This window comes from Gymnodraco acuticeps, unplaced genomic scaffold (assembly GCF_902827175.1).
Source record: "Gymnodraco acuticeps unplaced genomic scaffold, fGymAcu1.1, whole genome shotgun sequence".
NCBI classification, from domain to species: Eukaryota; Metazoa; Chordata; class Actinopteri; order Perciformes; family Bathydraconidae; genus Gymnodraco; species Gymnodraco acuticeps.
In genome coordinates, this window is record NW_022990505.1 from 79,225 (window position 1) to 95,956 (window position 16,732).

Consider the following 16,732-nt stretch of genomic DNA (forward strand, 5'->3'; position numbering starts at 1 on the left):
TGATTTATTCTATAAGGCCCAGAGAGTATGAGCTATTTTAATCAGATAGATAGAATCGGAGGGATGAAACCCTCTTTAATGGTCACACATACACAGCACACACAGTGACATTTGTTCTCTTTAACCCATCCTAGTACCAGGAGCAGTGGGCAGCTATTGCACAGCGCCCGGGAGCAATGGGAGTGGGGGGGGGGGGGGGGTTGTCGGACGCATGGCTCAAGGGTGCCACGGTAGGGCCCAGGAGGTGAACTGGGCCCTCTCCAAGTAGCAGTCCACACTCCATATTTAGGTCTGGTCGGGGACTTGAACCAGCGACCCTACGGCTCCCAGTCCAAGTCCCTACTGACTGAGCCACTGGAGGAATTAAGCACAGTTTGAGTGAGGGAAACTAACTCTATTAGAGCTATTATTATTTTACTACTTTTAGGACCCAATGATTTAAATAAGGGACTGGGAAGTTAATGTACCTCAAAAAACTAAAGGCTTGTATTTTTGGGCCCCATATTATCACATGTATTAAACCATTTGTTGGTGGTACATCATTCTAATTGAAATGTGTTGTTGTTACTCACTGTGAAACAGGCTGCACCTTTTTACACGACCATAACAACAAATGGCATCTAAGAATACAAATGGTAGTAATCCTATAATTATGAAATGTTCCATAAGACACACATCACACGTGAGCCTGCGACTTCTTTCATGCTGTCTAAAGTCAACTGCATGTTTGCTACAGGGGAATGACACGTGCAAAATACACAACACACACACACAACCAGCTTCATGAAAACAACATTTATTTGCAGGTAAATAGGAATGTCCTTATTTCATACTCCTTGTTCACATTTTAATAATACACGTCTAAACTAAATAGAAACAGCTTTCAGGGAAAAAGGTATTTTCTTTTTGCAGTTTTAGACACAACAGAAGAACGTAGGGTCAGTGAGACACCATGTTGATCATATAGCTTTGCTTCATATAGAATATTAAAGTATAATTAAAGAATAATAAGAACAGACAACGGGAGGTGAGCTTTCAGTGAACGAGACACGTCATTAGAGTTAATACTGCTGAAGTCAGGGTCCTTTCATTCTCTTTCTCTGCAATCTCTTGATGACCTACACTTCTCTGTACAACAGGCGCTTACATATGATGCGGATTTTAGACATCTTCAGCCCGTACAGGACTGGGGTAAAGAGAGGCTGGCATGTTAGAAAGTACAGGGATAATAAAACGCGCAGCATGTTGGGAACACCGCTCATATCAAACCTGCTCTGTAATATCTGGAAAAAACCTCCAAAGGAGAAGTTAAGCAGGGAAGCAAGGTGAGGTGTGCAGGTGCTGAGAGCTTTCTGTCTGGTCTGTTTGGAGCCAGAGAAACACACTCTGAGGATCCTCATGTACGTGTAGAGGATTAAAAGCAGAGGAATGATGATGGAGATGACCGTGTAAAAGAGCCCATAAATGTTATTGATCCTGGTGTCAGAGCAGGCCAGCTTAACAATGGAGTAATTCCCACAATACACTTTGTTAATGATGTTCCCACACAGCGTTAAAGACACACTTAAGGATATCAGAACAACAATTGCAAGAAAAGGGAGCAACCATGACACTGCAATAAGAAAATAAGCTTTGTTAGAAGTCATACGTGTGTTATAATGCAGAGGATAACAGATAGCAAGATATCTGTCATAAGACATGACGGCTAAATTAAAAAATTCCACACACACATATGTATACACAGAATAAATCTGCAGGAAGCAGAGCGGAGCAGAGACAGTGTGGATGTCAGAGAGGATCTGAAGCAGAAGGAATGGAAACAACCCTGTACTACCATACAGTTCATTTACAAACAGGCTGCACAGAAAAAGGTACATAGGTTCATGTAAGCTCCTGTTCACACAGATAACCACAATCAGCAACACGTTGGCACCTAAAATACAAATATACAAAGCAAGAATGATCAGGAAATAAAGGTATTTCAAAACCCCCGTGTCAGAGTATGCAGTCAGTATAAAATAGGAAGCTTCCGTAGAGTTCATCATGATCCTCCTGTTGTTAAAGATTTAGAAGTGTATGTTAAAGATGAGCACAGATACAGCATTATTCAACAACTATACATTAACAACAGAAACCTGTGTCAAATGTGAAACAAATGTCAGACAACAGTTGTGTTTCACCTGCTGTACCTGAGCTGGAGTCACGGCCAGAGCTCATGACAGGGACCTTTACTATCTGACAATATGTGGAGGGGGGGGGTGACACAGTGTGGGAGGGGTTTTACTGGGCAGATCTCAAAGAACAAACTGTTTTCTAATAATTACTGACTGATGTGAAAACCTCAAAGATTTTTTGGTTAAATGTCATTAGCTTATCTCAGTAAAATGTCCCTGGTAAAAGATTGTCTCAATCGCTTCAGACAGCATCACTGAACGAACCAAAACCCAGATGGTGGCAGCCAAGAACCACGAGGGTGACGCTCCAAAACCAAGGTGCAAAGTGACTGTCCAACCTTTGGATAGCCAAGGTGTAAAATGGGTTTGCTTCTTCCGCATTGACGCTGATAAACACTCCTTTGGGGGGCAAGTTCCCAGACCCATAGATCAGTGAGGGGTCCCTACATTGACTCGTTTTTCTTTTGGGCACCTTTTGAAAGAAAGCAAGGTTAAACATCTTCCGTTGCAAAAATACAGATTTTCAAAGTTTGGGCTTTTTTAAAGGCCTTTTTGCACAAATCCACCAGAAGGCCCGCTCTTTGAAGAGTTTCCACTGAACTACTGAGGGTAGACAAACAAGGACAGGCAAACTTGGTCTTTGGTCGACACCATCTTAGTTTCTAGTCTTCACCATCTTGGTTTCTAGACATCCCCATCTTGTTTTTTGGTCGTCACCATCTTGTTTTTTGGTCATCAACATCTTGGTTTCTAGACATCCCCATCTTGTTTTTTAGTCGTCACCATCTTGGTTTCTAGTCGTCAACATCTTGTTTTTTGGTCGTCACCATCTTGGTTTCTAGTCGTCAACATCTTGTTTTTTGGTCGTCACCATCTTGGTTTCTAGTCGTCACCATCTGGGTTTCTAAACATCACCATCTTGGTTTTTGGTCGTCACCATCTTGGTTTCTAGTCGTCACCATCTTGTTTTTTGTTCGACACCATCTTGGTTTCTAGTCGTCACCATCTTGGTTTCTCGTTGTCATCGTCTTGTTTTTTGGTCGTCACCATCTTGTTTTTTGTTCGACACCATCTTGGTTTCTAGTCGTCACCATCTTGGTTTCTGGTCGTCACCATCTGGGTTTCTGGTCGTCACCATCTTGGTTTCTAAACATCCCCATCTTGTTTTTTAGTCGTCACCATCTTAGTTTCTAGTCTTCACCATCTTGGTTTCTAGACATCCCCATCTTGTTTTTTGGTCGTCGCCATCTTGTTTTTTGGTCATCAACATCTTGGTTTCTAGACATCCCCATCTTGTTTTTTAGTCGTCACCATCTTGGTTTCTAGTCGTCAACATCTCGTTTTTTGGTCGTCACCATCTTGGTTTCTAGTCGTCACCATCTGGGTTTCTAGACATCCCCATCTTGTTTTTTAGTCGTCACCATCTTGGTTTCTAGTCGTCACCATCTTGGTTTTTGGTCGTCACCATCTTGCTTTCTAGTCGTCACCATCTTGTTTTTTGTTCGACACCATCTTGGTTTCTAGTCGTCACCATCTTGGTTTCTCGTTGTCATCGTCTTGTTTTTTGGTCGTCACCATCTTGTTTTTTGTTCGACACCATCTTGGTTTCTAGTCGTCACCATCTTGGTTTCTGGTCGTCACCATCTGGGTTTCTGGTCGTCACCATCTTGGTTTCTAAACATCCCCATCTTGTTTTTTAGTCGTCACCATCTTAGTTTCTAGTCTTCACCATCTTGGTTTCTAGACATCCCCATCTTGTATTTTAGTCGTCACCATCTTGGTTTCTAGTCGTCAACATCTCGTTTTTTGGTCGTCACCATCTTGGTTTCTAGTCGTCACCATCTTGGTTTCTCGTTGTCATCGTCTTGTTTTTTGATCGTCACCATCTTGTTTTTTGTTCGACACCATCTTGGTTTCTAGTCGTCACCATCTTGGTTTCTGGTCGTCACCATCTGGGTTTCTGGTCGTCACCATCTTGGTTTCTAAACATCCCCATCTTGTTTTTTAGTCGTCACCATCTTAGTTTCTAGTCTTCACCATCTTGGTTTCTAGACATCCCCATCTTGTTTTTTAGTCGTCACCATCTTGGTTTCTAGTCGTCAACATCTCGTTTTTTGGTCGTCACCATCTTGTTTTTTAGTCGTCACCATCTTGGTTTCTAGTCGTCACCATCTTGGTTTTTGGTCGTCACCATCTTGGTTTCTCGTTATCATCGTCTTGTTTTTTGGTCGTCACCATCTTGGTTTCTCGTTGTCATCGTCTTATTTTCTGGTCGTCACCATCTGGGTTTTTGGTCGTCACCATCTTGGTTTCTAGTCGTCACCATCTTGGTTTCTGGTCGTCACCATCTTGGTTTCTAGTCGTCACCATCTTGGTTTTTAGTCGTCACCATCTTGGTTTCTAGTCGTCTCCATCTTGGTTTCTACTCGTCACCATCTTATTTTCTGGTCGTCACCATCTTGTTTTTTGGTCGTCACCATCTTGGTTTCTAGTCGTCACCATCTTGTTTTCTGGTCGTCACCATCTTGGTTTCTGGTCGTCACAATCTTGTTTTTTGGTCATTAACATCTTGGTTTCTAGTCGTCACCATCTTGTTTTTTGGTTGTCACCATTTTGGTTTCTAGTCGTCACCATCTTGTTTTCTAGACATCCCCATCTTGGTTTCTAGTCGTCACCATCTTGTTTTTTGGTTGTCACCATTTTGGTTTCTAGTCGTCAACATCTTGTGTTTAGGTCGTCACCATCTTGGTTTCCAGTTGTCACCATCTTGGTTTCTAAACATCACCATCTTGGTTTTTGGTCGTCACCATCTTGGTTTCTAGTCGTCACCATCTTGGTTTCTAGTCGTCACCATCTTGTTTTTTGGTTGTCACCATTTTGGTTTCTAGTCGTCAACATCTTGTGTTTAGGTCGTCACCATCTTGGTTTCCAGTTGTCACCATCTTGGTTTCTAAACATCACCATCTTGGTTTTTGGTCGTCACCATCTTGGTTTCTAGTCGTCACCATCTTGGTTTCTAGTCGTCACCATCTTGGTTCCTAGTCGTCACCATCTTGGTTTCTGGTCGTCACCATCTTGTTTTTTGTTATATTCCACAATGTCAAATGCTTTATATTTCAGGAAGCTCTATACTTATATACTAATGCCCCTGTTCCACCAAACAGGAACCGGTTCAAGATCCGTTCTTGTGCTTTTCTGGTGCTGAACCGGTTCTTCTCTGTAGCACCACTTGTGTTTCCACCGCTCAGAGCCTGAGTGAAGCTCCAGTGAAGCTGCGTCATTGCGTCATTGTTTGTGTCATCACGTAAACATTTACGTGCCTTCTTATGACACCCACACGGCGCGGAAATCCCTCATATCGACAGCGTTAACGTTCGTTGCCATGGAGATACATGCTGTCTAGCATTAGCATGCTAGATCTATCGTTTGTTTACTTGCAAGCTCAGTAGCTGTAGTAGGCCAGCTTTAGCTTTGTTGTTAGTTAACTTTTTATTTTGTATTATTTTTTTATTATATCATAACTTAGTACTTTTTTTAATGCATGTAACATATGTAACATATGTAACATTAAGCTGTCTGTGGCTCTTTTTCCTGCTGTAACTACGCAAATGCCCCTTCCGTGGGACTAATGAAGGTATTCTGATTCTGATTCACTGGCATCCATCCTGGCTCCTAGTTGTCTGTGTTGCTGAACAGAATTTGCGGCATTTTGTTGTTGTTGATTAGGTGTTGTGCGTAGACGGCTCTGTCTAGTAAGTTAACTTTTGGAAGAACCAGAGAAAAGGGTGAAAATGGATAAATTGTATCCCAAAATAGTGTCTCTTAAGGCGGGTACAAGTTATGTGAATATGGGGTGACGTATTTGGACACTTGAGCACCAGCAAGACCCCCATCTCCATAACCTTGTGCACCAGGCGAACCTGCGTACCCACACTTAAGCACTCCCCCACAGACTAAACCAAGAGGGAACACCGGTCAGAAGTTCGTGCCCCTGGTAACACTGCATTTTAAAAAAAATGGGGACATGCCATTAAAACTGCTATGCATTGAGGATTTTAGTCCGAGATGAGTGCTTATCTGCGGGTATCTTGTGTCAGCTTTGTGGACCTGAATTTAAAAGGAAATGTCCATGATATTGACAAACATATTTATATACAGAATGATGATTATTTTACCCTCAGACACATGCAGAGAGAACCCCCAAGTGTTGCATGTGTGTAGGCATAGTTGGTAAAATGTGTCCAGCCGGTGGCAGGGAATTTGCATTGGTAGTTGACATCACATTTCCATTGTGCGGACATCAGTACATTTTATTTTTTTTGTGATCAAATTTGTATTGATGTTAATACACGACATGTACAACTACAAGCACAGCATTTTTTATTTTTTTTCCTTAAATGAAATAACTGAAAGTACACAAGAGAAACAAAATTAGATAATAATTACTTACAAAATATACAAAATGCAGAATTCAGAACACACAAGACAACGAAAATAAAATAAAATAAACCCTACCCTCCCTCCCAGACATATAAACACACACACACACACACACACACACACACACACACACACACACACACACGGAAACGCAAAGGTCGCAATTGAAAAGGCTGTGGATTATGGAAAGGGAGAAATCATTCTAAAAGATCTTTGAAGGAATCGACTGCAGAGCGCCAATTGTTTATATTAGTGTCATTTGTCCTATTTATTCGGGCAGTTGACAACTCTAGATAAACAACATCCAGGGATGCAAGGACCCAGTGTCTGAAGGTGAGGGAATTAGGAGGCTTCCATCGAACCGCAACCATCTTTTTTGCAGCTGTTAGGCCAGCTAGTAAGATGCGCATCTTAAGCTTGGTGATATAGAGCTTTTTTTTTCCGGTTATTTTTATTTTGAAATTCAGTTCCTGACGGAAGCCAAAAAAGCCCGAGATTATGGAATTAAACCAATAAATAAAAGCAAGGATAATTGTGTGTTATTGGTGAGTAAATAACAGTGTGTTATTTTGAAAAGAATAACAAATTAGAAGGAAAAACATATTTTAAAAATACAGATTTCCGTATCCTGAGGCTCTGAGACATTTATTTTCCTCACAGACGGCAAAACAAGCCCGACATTATACGATTTAAAATAAAAGCAATAACTGTGGCTTGATATTGAGTAAGAACATGTTTTTATGAACCACACAGCTTCCGGTCTCCCACGACCCGACCGGAGAAAAAGACGTGCTGCAGGCAGTAGAAATACATTGCTTTTAAAATCGTGCTGTGCAACACAAAAAAAAAGGGGCAAATCGTGTTGGTGAACACGAATCAATAGATTAAAAATCGTGTTGGTGAACACGAATCAATAGATTAAAAATCGTGTTGGTGAACACGAAATGCCGTGAGACTGGGTTGTCCACACACACACACACACACACACACACACATCCACACACACATTATTATACCACCAACAAAAGGTGTATGAAAAATGTGTAAAGGAAGTATTTTTGGAGTTGGATTATTGTTAGATACAATAGATCAGGGGTATTCAACTCAAATTCAACGAGGTCCAGTTAGAGAAAATGTCCCCATGCAAAGGTCCGGAACATCAACATGTCTAAGTTGCTTTATGAATTAGTGTGATATATATTGAAGTAGCTGCAGCTTTATCAACGTCTGCATGTCATCAACAGCTGACTGCCAATCAAATAAAGAAAGTACAATTCATAAACAACAATATCTATTGTCTATTAACATTGAACTTTACAGATATACAGTAAATACCAGAGGTGTGGACTCGAGTCACATGACTTGGACTCGAGTCAGACTCGAGTCACACATTTTATGACTTGAGACTCGACTTGACAACATCACAAAAGACTTGCGACTCGACTTGGACTTGAACACCAATGACTCGGGACTTGACTTGGACTTGAGCCTTCTGACTTGAGGTGACTTGCTACTTTAATTCAGAGGTCTCCAACACGCCGATCGCGAGCTGCCGCTAGAAGAGCAGACTCCCGTCGGCGAGAGCAGAATCTTCAGCCGCTCCTACTCTTGCTGAGAATCCTTGCAGGCAGGGGCGGGTCTTTATTTAGGGGCCACCATGCGGCCAAACATATGCGAGGACACACTAGGATCATACCATTATGTGAAAGAAGGATGGGGGGCACAACATGTGTAGTGGTACAGGCCAGCTGCACAGAGCGACGGGGAGACGGGGAGCCGGATTTAAATGCAAGCGCGTCGGAAAAAGTCAAGAAATGAGCGAAAACCGAAAAAAGAAGCAGCATCTGGCTGCTTTTCAATGATATTGGAGAAAGCAAAGCTGAGTGCAGGATTTGTAAAAATGAAAATAACCTTCAGAGCAGGGTTTTTTTTTGGTAACCACTCAGGATTTATTGTCAGAGGTGGGAGAAGTTCAGACAATTAAAAAAAGTTACAATCAGGGTTCCCGCGGGGTCATAACAAGTCTTAAAAAGGTCTTAAATATGATTCAGAAGGTCTTAAAAATTATCGGATTTGAAAGGTACTTCTATGTTGCGATAGCGTCTAAATGTGTTTTGGGGGAAATGTCCGGGCTGCAAAGTAACCAGTACGGTAACAGCCTTTCAGTTCCCCCCAACAATTTGTATTGAATTAAATCAACATGGAACCAGTAATCACTAACTTTGTTTCCCCCGGCCCCTTATTGGAGAACACCCAGCTAGTAACCTAGCAACCAAGCTTCAGCTCATGTAGACTATCTTCGAATCTACTTACAAATAAATATGGGGAAGTGTAAGTTCAACCGTATTTGGTTGGAAAACATCTAATTTAGTGCTTGGTTGAAACCAGTGGAGGGAACGTGTTTGAAGCCCGCTGCACCTTTTGCAAAAGGAATTAGCGTTTGTTTTGCTAATGTAGCGTTAGCTAGTGCAGCAGCATCTAATGCACCGTTAGCTAGTGCAGCAGCAGCTAATGCAGCGTTAGCTGGTGGAGTGTTAGCTAGTGCAGCAGCAGCAGCTAATGTAGCGTTAGCTAGTGCAGCGTTAGCTAGTGGAGCGTTAGCTAGTGCAGCAGCAGCTAATGCAGCGTTAGCTAGTGGAGCAGCTCCCGCAACAACACCGGGGGACCTCCGGGCGAAGTTTGGGTCTACGTCAACCCTAAAAGCGGAGGTGCTGTAGACGCTAAATACCGTAGCTAAACACCAATCATACAACAGCAACGATGAAATAGTGTAGCCAAGGCAGCAGAGCTCTGAATATAGCTCTTGTCACTCTCTCTCAGAGACACACACACACACACACACACACACACACACACACACACACACGCACACACACACACACTAGGGCTGCTCGATTATGGCAATAATCAAGATTATGTTGGTCAATAATTAATATCACGATTATTAAATATGATTATTCATTGACTTTGAAAACATCCATTTATTGAACTTTAAAACAAATAATAATTTGAACAGTATCTTTTTAACTGTTGATTACCCTGAACGTATAATTCAACTGAAAAACCAATACAAAAATTAATTAAATAAATGATACATTACTAAAAAATTCATTAGATCAAATATGTTGTGGTGCACTGTCACAACCTAGCAAAGCAAAATAATCGTTTTTTCCGATTATGTTGTTTTCGTAATTGTGGCAGGCCAAAATCGTAATTGCGATTAAAATATGATTAATTGCACAGCCCTAACACACACACTCAAGCACACACATACACACTTTTTGTCTAACACGCTAACACAGTTCTGTACTGTTACGATGTTGTGTTCAGTCATTGTTCTTATGTTGAACATGAATACATTTACTTTGTAAGTGATTATGGGACGTATTTCTTCTTTATATACATTTTCCTTCATACTTTATTGCCGTTAAATAGGTCTTAAATTATATTCAAAGTGGTCTTAAAAAGGTGTTAAAAAGTCTTAAATTTGAGTTGGCGAAACCTGCAGGAACCCTGTACAATAAAAAGTCCTGCATTCAAAATATTACAAGTAAAAGTACAAAAGTATTAGCATCAAAATATACTTAAAGTACCACCTGCAGAGGGATCTAGATGCAGGTGTTCTTTTCCCCATAGAGACCGCCTGGCTGCACATTATCCCTTGCATAAAGATAGATTGTAGATAGATGTTGTTCACAGTGGAAATAAACATTCTGGTCACCTCAACATCAGGGATCTTATACATTAAACTCCTTCTGAATCAAACCGTCACGGTAGCCTTACCTTACTGATCCCTCTTAAATTAGAAAAACACACGTTACTTTACCAGCAGAGAGAAAATTGATTATTAAATTATTAATGTGACTAATAAAGAGCAATTTGATTATTAAGTATTATTCTGTTGATCGATGTCATTACATTTGGTGAAAAACACATAATGACTTGTTTATGACTCGTTTTGTCAAAGTTTAGGACTTGACTTGACTTGAACTTGCCCATCCTGACTTGAGACTTGACTTGGACTTGCAAAACAATGACTTGAGACTTGACTCGGACTTGAGCACAAAGACTTGAGACTTGACTCGGACTTGAGCGCAAAGACTTGAGACTTGACTCGGACTTGCAAAACAATGACTTGGTCCCACCTCTGGTAAATACTGTGGATATGTGTAATGTTCCTCTCGGGCTGCATTTAAAAATAAAATAGAAAAAATAAATAAAATAGCTTTTGAAAATGTGTGCATCTTAAAAGTGCTTGATTTCAGATAAATAAAGTGTAGCAGCAGCTTGAGTTTCCCTTTTTCTTTGTTAACCGTTTCACATCATGACTTCACAGTTTCAGACGATTATAGAACAATATCAGTCTTTACATCATAACAATTCAACAGCTTTAAAGTTTCTCTTTCTGTCCCTCTTATATCGCAGTCCCTCACTCACTTTGTTCTGTTCAGTGAGAGAACTGAGCTGGAGCTTATTGTCCTTCCAGCAGTTTAGATCTGGGCTGAAATGGTGTCAGGGCCATTCTCATACACATGCAGGTGCTCATTGGTTAGCCTCGGTTAGCTCATTGGTTAGCCTCGGTTAGCTCATTGGTTAGCCTCGGTTAGCTCATTGGTTAGCCTCGGTTAGCTCATTGGTTAGCCTCGGTTAGCTCATTGGTTAGCCTCGGTTAGCTCATTGGTTAGCCTAGGTTAGCTCATTGGTTAGCCTCGGTTAGTGTTAGAAATTAAAATCAATGTTTTGATAGCATAATGTACCTTAAACATACCTTCAGTTTAAATGCTGTTTTATACTGAAAAACCAGAAGTTCTTGTGCACAACCTGTTGTTAAGCTTTACTCTGAAAATCCGTCATCTCCGGTTAGCATTTAGCATGAGGCTTCTATACCAACACTACAACTATAGAAGTCGAGATATTATTATTGTTGAATATTAAATGAAGGTACAGTTTATTTGAGTACGTTATTGTTTACAGATGTGAGTAGCATGCGACAACATTCGGAACGACCGGAAACCAAAGTGCTGTGAAGTATTTCCTGTATTTTCGGAGTATTGATTACAGCGTTTAGAATGTGTTAAATGAAAAGTCATGAAAGAGTTAAGGAGGAGAAAAGGCGTGTTTAGATATATATTGAATGTACAATGTCTGTATCCTCTGATATGCGCAGCAACGGACATTAAAACGTTGGAGAGCCGGCCCCCAGGGAGGAGCCAGTAGATGATATATAAACAACGAGACCTGAGGGGTTCGGCCTCTTTTTCTCTGCTAGCGAGAGCCAGAGACAGCTGCTTTTCTGTCGAACAATATCCTGTTTGTGACTTTACCGCTTTTTATTAATTAAAGTACCAATTTTGAAACAATCTCAGGGATTCCATTTAGTCTCTTTTTAAGCTTGTCTTTCCTGGATGCGAGAATAAGAACACAGTTAACATTAGCTCATTGGTTAGCCTCGGTTAACTCATTGGTTAGCCTCGGTTAGCTCATTGGTTAGCCTCGGTTAGCTCATTGGTTAGCCTCGGTTAGCTCATTGGTTAGCCTCGGTTAGCTCATTGGTTAGCCTCTGTTAGCTCATTGGTTAGCCTCGGTTAGCTCATTGGTTAGCCTGGGTTAGCTCATTGGTTAGCCTCGGTTAGCTCATTGGTTAGCCTCTGTTAGCTCATTGGTTAGCCTCTGTTAGCTCATTGGTTAGCCTCGGTTAGCTCATTGGTTAGCCTCGGTTAGCCTGCCCTGGAACCATATTTAGTTTACATTAGATCCTGGTGGACTGATCATATCGGGCTCTGAGGCTGCTCATCTGACCTCAGCACTGACTGAGGGAATGTTTGGTCAAGCACTTGGTGTTCTGTCTCATAGTGGCTTGTTGTCTCTTTTAATGAGCCCACGGTCTCTGAACAAATGAGACACACTGGCTCTGAGCTCCCAGTGGGCAGGATGAACATGAACGAGTCCACTCAGGGTTCAAAGCTCTGTTCTCACTGTCCACGTTCCTCTTCTTGGAGAGCGCCATGTGTAATTATGTGTCTCTCCCTGTAGCCGCTAACTCGCCTGTTCTCTCTCCTCTCTTCTTCTCTCCCTGTATCTCTCTCTCCTCTCTTCTTCTGTGTTTCTCTCCCTGTATCTCTCTCTCCTCTCTTCTTCTGTGTTTCTCTCCCTGTATCTCTCTCTCCTCTCTTCTTTCTCTCCTCTGTATCTCTCTCTCCTCTCTTCTTCTGTGTTTCTCTCCCTGTATCTCTCTCTCCTCTCTTCTTCTGTGTTTCTCTCCCTGTATCTCTCTCTCCTCTCTTCTGTGTTTCTCTCTCTGTATCTCTCTCTCCTCTCTTCTGTGTTTCTCTCTCTGTATCTCTCTCTCCTCTCTTCTTCTGTGTTTCTCTCTCTGTATCTCTCTCTCCTCTCTTCTTCTGTGTTTCTCTCTCTGTATCTCTCTCTCCTCTCTTCTGTGTTTCTCTCTCTGTATCTCTCTCTCTCTCTTCTTCTGTGTTTCTCTCCCTGTATCTCTCTCTCCTCTCTTCTTCTGTGTTTCTCTCTCTGTATCTCTCTCTCCTCTCTTCTGTGTTTTCTCTCTCTGTATCTCTCTCTCTCCTCTCTTCTGTGTTTCTCTCTCTGTATCTCTCTCTCCTCTCTTCTGTGTTTCTCTCCCTGTATCTCTCTCTCCTCTCTTCTTCTGTGTTTCTCTCTGTATCTCTCTCTCCTCTCTTCTTCTGTGTTTCTCTCTCTGTATCTCTCTCTCCTCTCTTCTTCTGTGTTTCTCTCTCTGTATCTCTCTCTCCTCTCTTCTGTGTTTCTCTCTGTATCTCTCTCTCCTCTCTTCTGTGTTTCTCTCTGTATCTCTCTCTCCTCTCTTCTGTGTTTCTCTCTATCTCTCTCTCCTCTCTTCTGTGTTTCTCTCTCTGTATCTCTCTACTCTCTTCTGTGTTTCTCTCTCTGTATCTCTCTCTCCTCTCTTCTTCTGTGTTTCTCTCTCTCCTCTCTTCTGTGTTTCTCTCCCTGTATCTCTCTCTCCTCTCTTCTGTGTTTCTCTCTCTGTATCTCTCTCTCCTCTCTTCTGTGTTTCTCTCTCTACTCTCTTCTGTGTTTCTCTCTCTACTCTCTTCTGTGTTTCTCTCTCTGTATCTCTCTCTCCCCTCTTCTTCTGTGTTTCTCTCTCTGTATCTCTCTCTACTCTCTTCTGTGTTTCTCCCTGTATCTCTCTCTCGCCTCTCTTATGTGTTTCTCTCTCTGTATCTCTCTCTCCTCTCTTCTGTGTTTCTCCCCCTGTATCGCTCACTCGTCTATTTCGCCCCCTGTCGGCGGCGGTTAAAATAGAATCACCCCGTCAAAATTGAAATGTCCTATTAATGTATTGATTATAGGTCCGGGTCCGTATAGGTCCGGATCCGGACCGCGGTCCGCCTGTTGCTGACCCCTACAATAGATGATGTGTTGTACCTGCAATAATCTGGAGTGCAGGGTGTTCATGTTGATTTCTGTTCACCGTTGTGACGTTTGACCTAAAACATTTAAAATACTGAACCCATCGCACATGTGAGGAGAGAGACCTGGCTGCTCAGGAAGTCCAACTGCCACTGTGTGTGTGTGTGTGTGTGTGTGTGTGTGTGTGTGTGTGTGTGTGTGTGTGTGTGTGTGTGTGTGTGTGTGTGTGTGTGTGTGTGTGTGTGTGTGTGTGTGTGTGTGTGTGTGTGTGGTGTGTGTGTGTGTGTGTGTGTGTGTGTGTGGTGTGTGTGTGTGTGTGTGTGTGTGTGTGTGTGTGTGTGTGTGTGTGTGTGTGTGTGTGTGTGTGTGTGTGTGGTGTGTGTGTGTGTGTGTGTGTGTGTGTGGTGTGTGGTGTGTGTGTGTGTGTGTGTGTAGGGAATTAGTACCTGGATTGTTGGCCTCTATGTAAAATAAAACCCATAAATAAAGCTTTAAAATGTTCCCTAACTTTAGATGTGGACATTATAATATGTACATTATGGGATTAAAGAGAGGTGGAATGAAGTACATGGCAGCGTTTAGAGAACACTCAGCAGCTTGAGGAGACATGGCAGTGTTTAGAGAACATCCAGCAGCTTGAGGAGACATGGCAGCGTTTAGAGAACACTCAGCAGCTTGAGGAGACATGGCAGCGTTTAGAGAACATCCAGTAACTTGAGGAGACATGGCAGCGTTTAGAGAACATCCAGCAGCTTGAGGAGACATGGCAGCATTTAGAGAACATCCAGCAGCTTGAGGAGACATGGGAGCGTTTAGAGAACATCCAGCAGCTTGAGGAGACATGGCAGCATTTAGAGAACATCCAGCAGCTTGAGGAGACATGGCAGCGTTTAGAGAACATCCAGCAACTTGAGGAGACATGGCAGCGTTTAGAGAACATTCAGCAGCTTGAGGAGACATGGCAGCGTTTAGAGAACATTCAGCAGCTTGAGGAGACATGGCAGCGTTTAGAGAACACTCAGCAGCTTGAGGAGACATGGCAGCATTTAGAGAACATCCAGCAGCTTGAGGAGACATGGCAGCGTTTAGAGAACACTCAGCAGCTTGAGGAGACATGGCAAAGTTTAGAGAACATCCAGCAGCTTGAGGAGACATGGGAGCGTTTAGAGAACATCCAGCAACTTGAGGAGACATGGCAGCGTTTAGAGAACACTCAGCAGCTTGAGGAGACATGGCAGCATTTAGAGAACACTCAGCAGCTTGAGGAGACATGGCAGCGTTTAGAGAACATCCAGCAGCTTGAGGAGACATGGCAGCGTTTAGAGAACACTCAGCAGCTTGAGGAGACATGGCAGCGTTTAGAGAACACTCAGCAGCTTGAGGAGACATGGCAGCGTTTAGAGAACACTCAGCAGCTTGAGGAGACATGGCAGCGTTTAGAGAACACTCAGCAGCTTGAGGAGACATGGCAGCGTTTAGAGAACATCCAGCAGCTTGAGGAGACATGGCAGCGTTTAGAGAACATCCAGCAGCTTGAGGAGACATGGCAGCGTTTAGAGAACATCTAGCAGCTTGAGGAGACATGGCAGCGTTTAGAGAACATCCAGCAGCTTGAGGAGACATGGCAGCGTTTAGAGAACATCTAGCAGCTTGAGGAGACATGGGAGCGTTTAGAGAACATCCAGTAACTTGAGGAGACATGGCAGCGTTTAGAGAACACTCAGCAGCTTGAGGAGACATGGCAGCGTTTAGAGAACATCCAGCAGCTTGAGGAGACATGGCAGCGTTTAGAGAACATCCAGCAGCTTGAGGAGACATGGCAGCGTTTAGAGAACACTCAGCAGCTTGAGGAGACATGGCAGCGTTTAGAGAACACTCAGCAGCTTGAGGAGACATGGCAGCATTTAGAGAACATCCAGCAGCTTGAGGAGACATGGCAGCGTTTAGAGAACATCCAGCAGCTTGAGGAGACATGGCAGCGTTTAGAGAACATCCAGCAACTTGAGGAGACATGGCAGCGTTTAGAGAACACTCAGCAGCTTGAGGAGACATGGCAGCGTTTAGAGAACACTCAGCAGCTTGAGGAGACATGGCAGCGTTTAGAGAACATCCAGCAGCTTGAGGAGACATGGCAGCATTTAGAGAACATCCAGCAGCTTGAGGAGACATGGGAGCGTTTAGAGAACATCCAGCAACTTGAGGAGACATGGCAGCGTTTAGAGAACATTCAGCAGCTTGAGGAGACATGGCAGCGTTTAGAGAACATTCAGCAGCTTGAGGAGACATGGCAGCGTTTAGAGAACATCCAGCAGCTTGAGGAGACATGGCAGCGTTTAGAGAACATCCAGCAGCTTGAGGAGACATGGCAGCATTTAGAGAACATCCAGCAGCTTGAGGAGACATGGCAGCGTTTAGAGAACATCCAGCAGCTTGAGGAGACATGGGAGCGTTTAGAGAACATCCAGCAACTTGAGGAGACATGGCAGCGTTTAGAGAACACTCAGCAGCTTGAGGAGACATGGCAGCATTTAGAGAACACTCAGCAGCTTGAGGAGACATGGCAGCGTTTAGAGAACATCCAGCAGCTTGAGGAGACATGGCAGCGTTTAGAGAACACTCAGCAGCTTGAGGAGACATGGCAGCGTTTAGAGAACACTCAGCAGCTTGAGGAGACATGGCAGCGTTTAGAGAACACTCAGCAGCTTGAG

The 16,732-nt window shown here is 42.9% G+C and overlaps 1 protein-coding gene across 1 annotated transcript; it reads right to left on the reverse strand.

The window, feature by feature from the left end:
- Nucleotides 1–1,118: 1,118 nt before the first annotated feature.
- On the reverse strand, nucleotides 1,119–2,045 carry LOC117553100 (olfactory receptor 10A6-like). The gene has a single exon (XM_034226887.1). The coding sequence runs from the start codon at nucleotides 2,043–2,045 to the stop codon at nucleotides 1,119–1,121; it is 927 nt and encodes a 308-aa protein (XP_034082778.1).
- Nucleotides 2,046–16,732: the final 14,687 nt, after the last annotated feature.

Excerpts from the sequence above, each read along its gene's own strand:
- LOC117553100 (XM_034226887.1), bottom strand. The coding sequence starts at position 2,045 with ATGATGAACTCTACGGAAGCTTCCTATTTTATACTGACTGCATACTCT.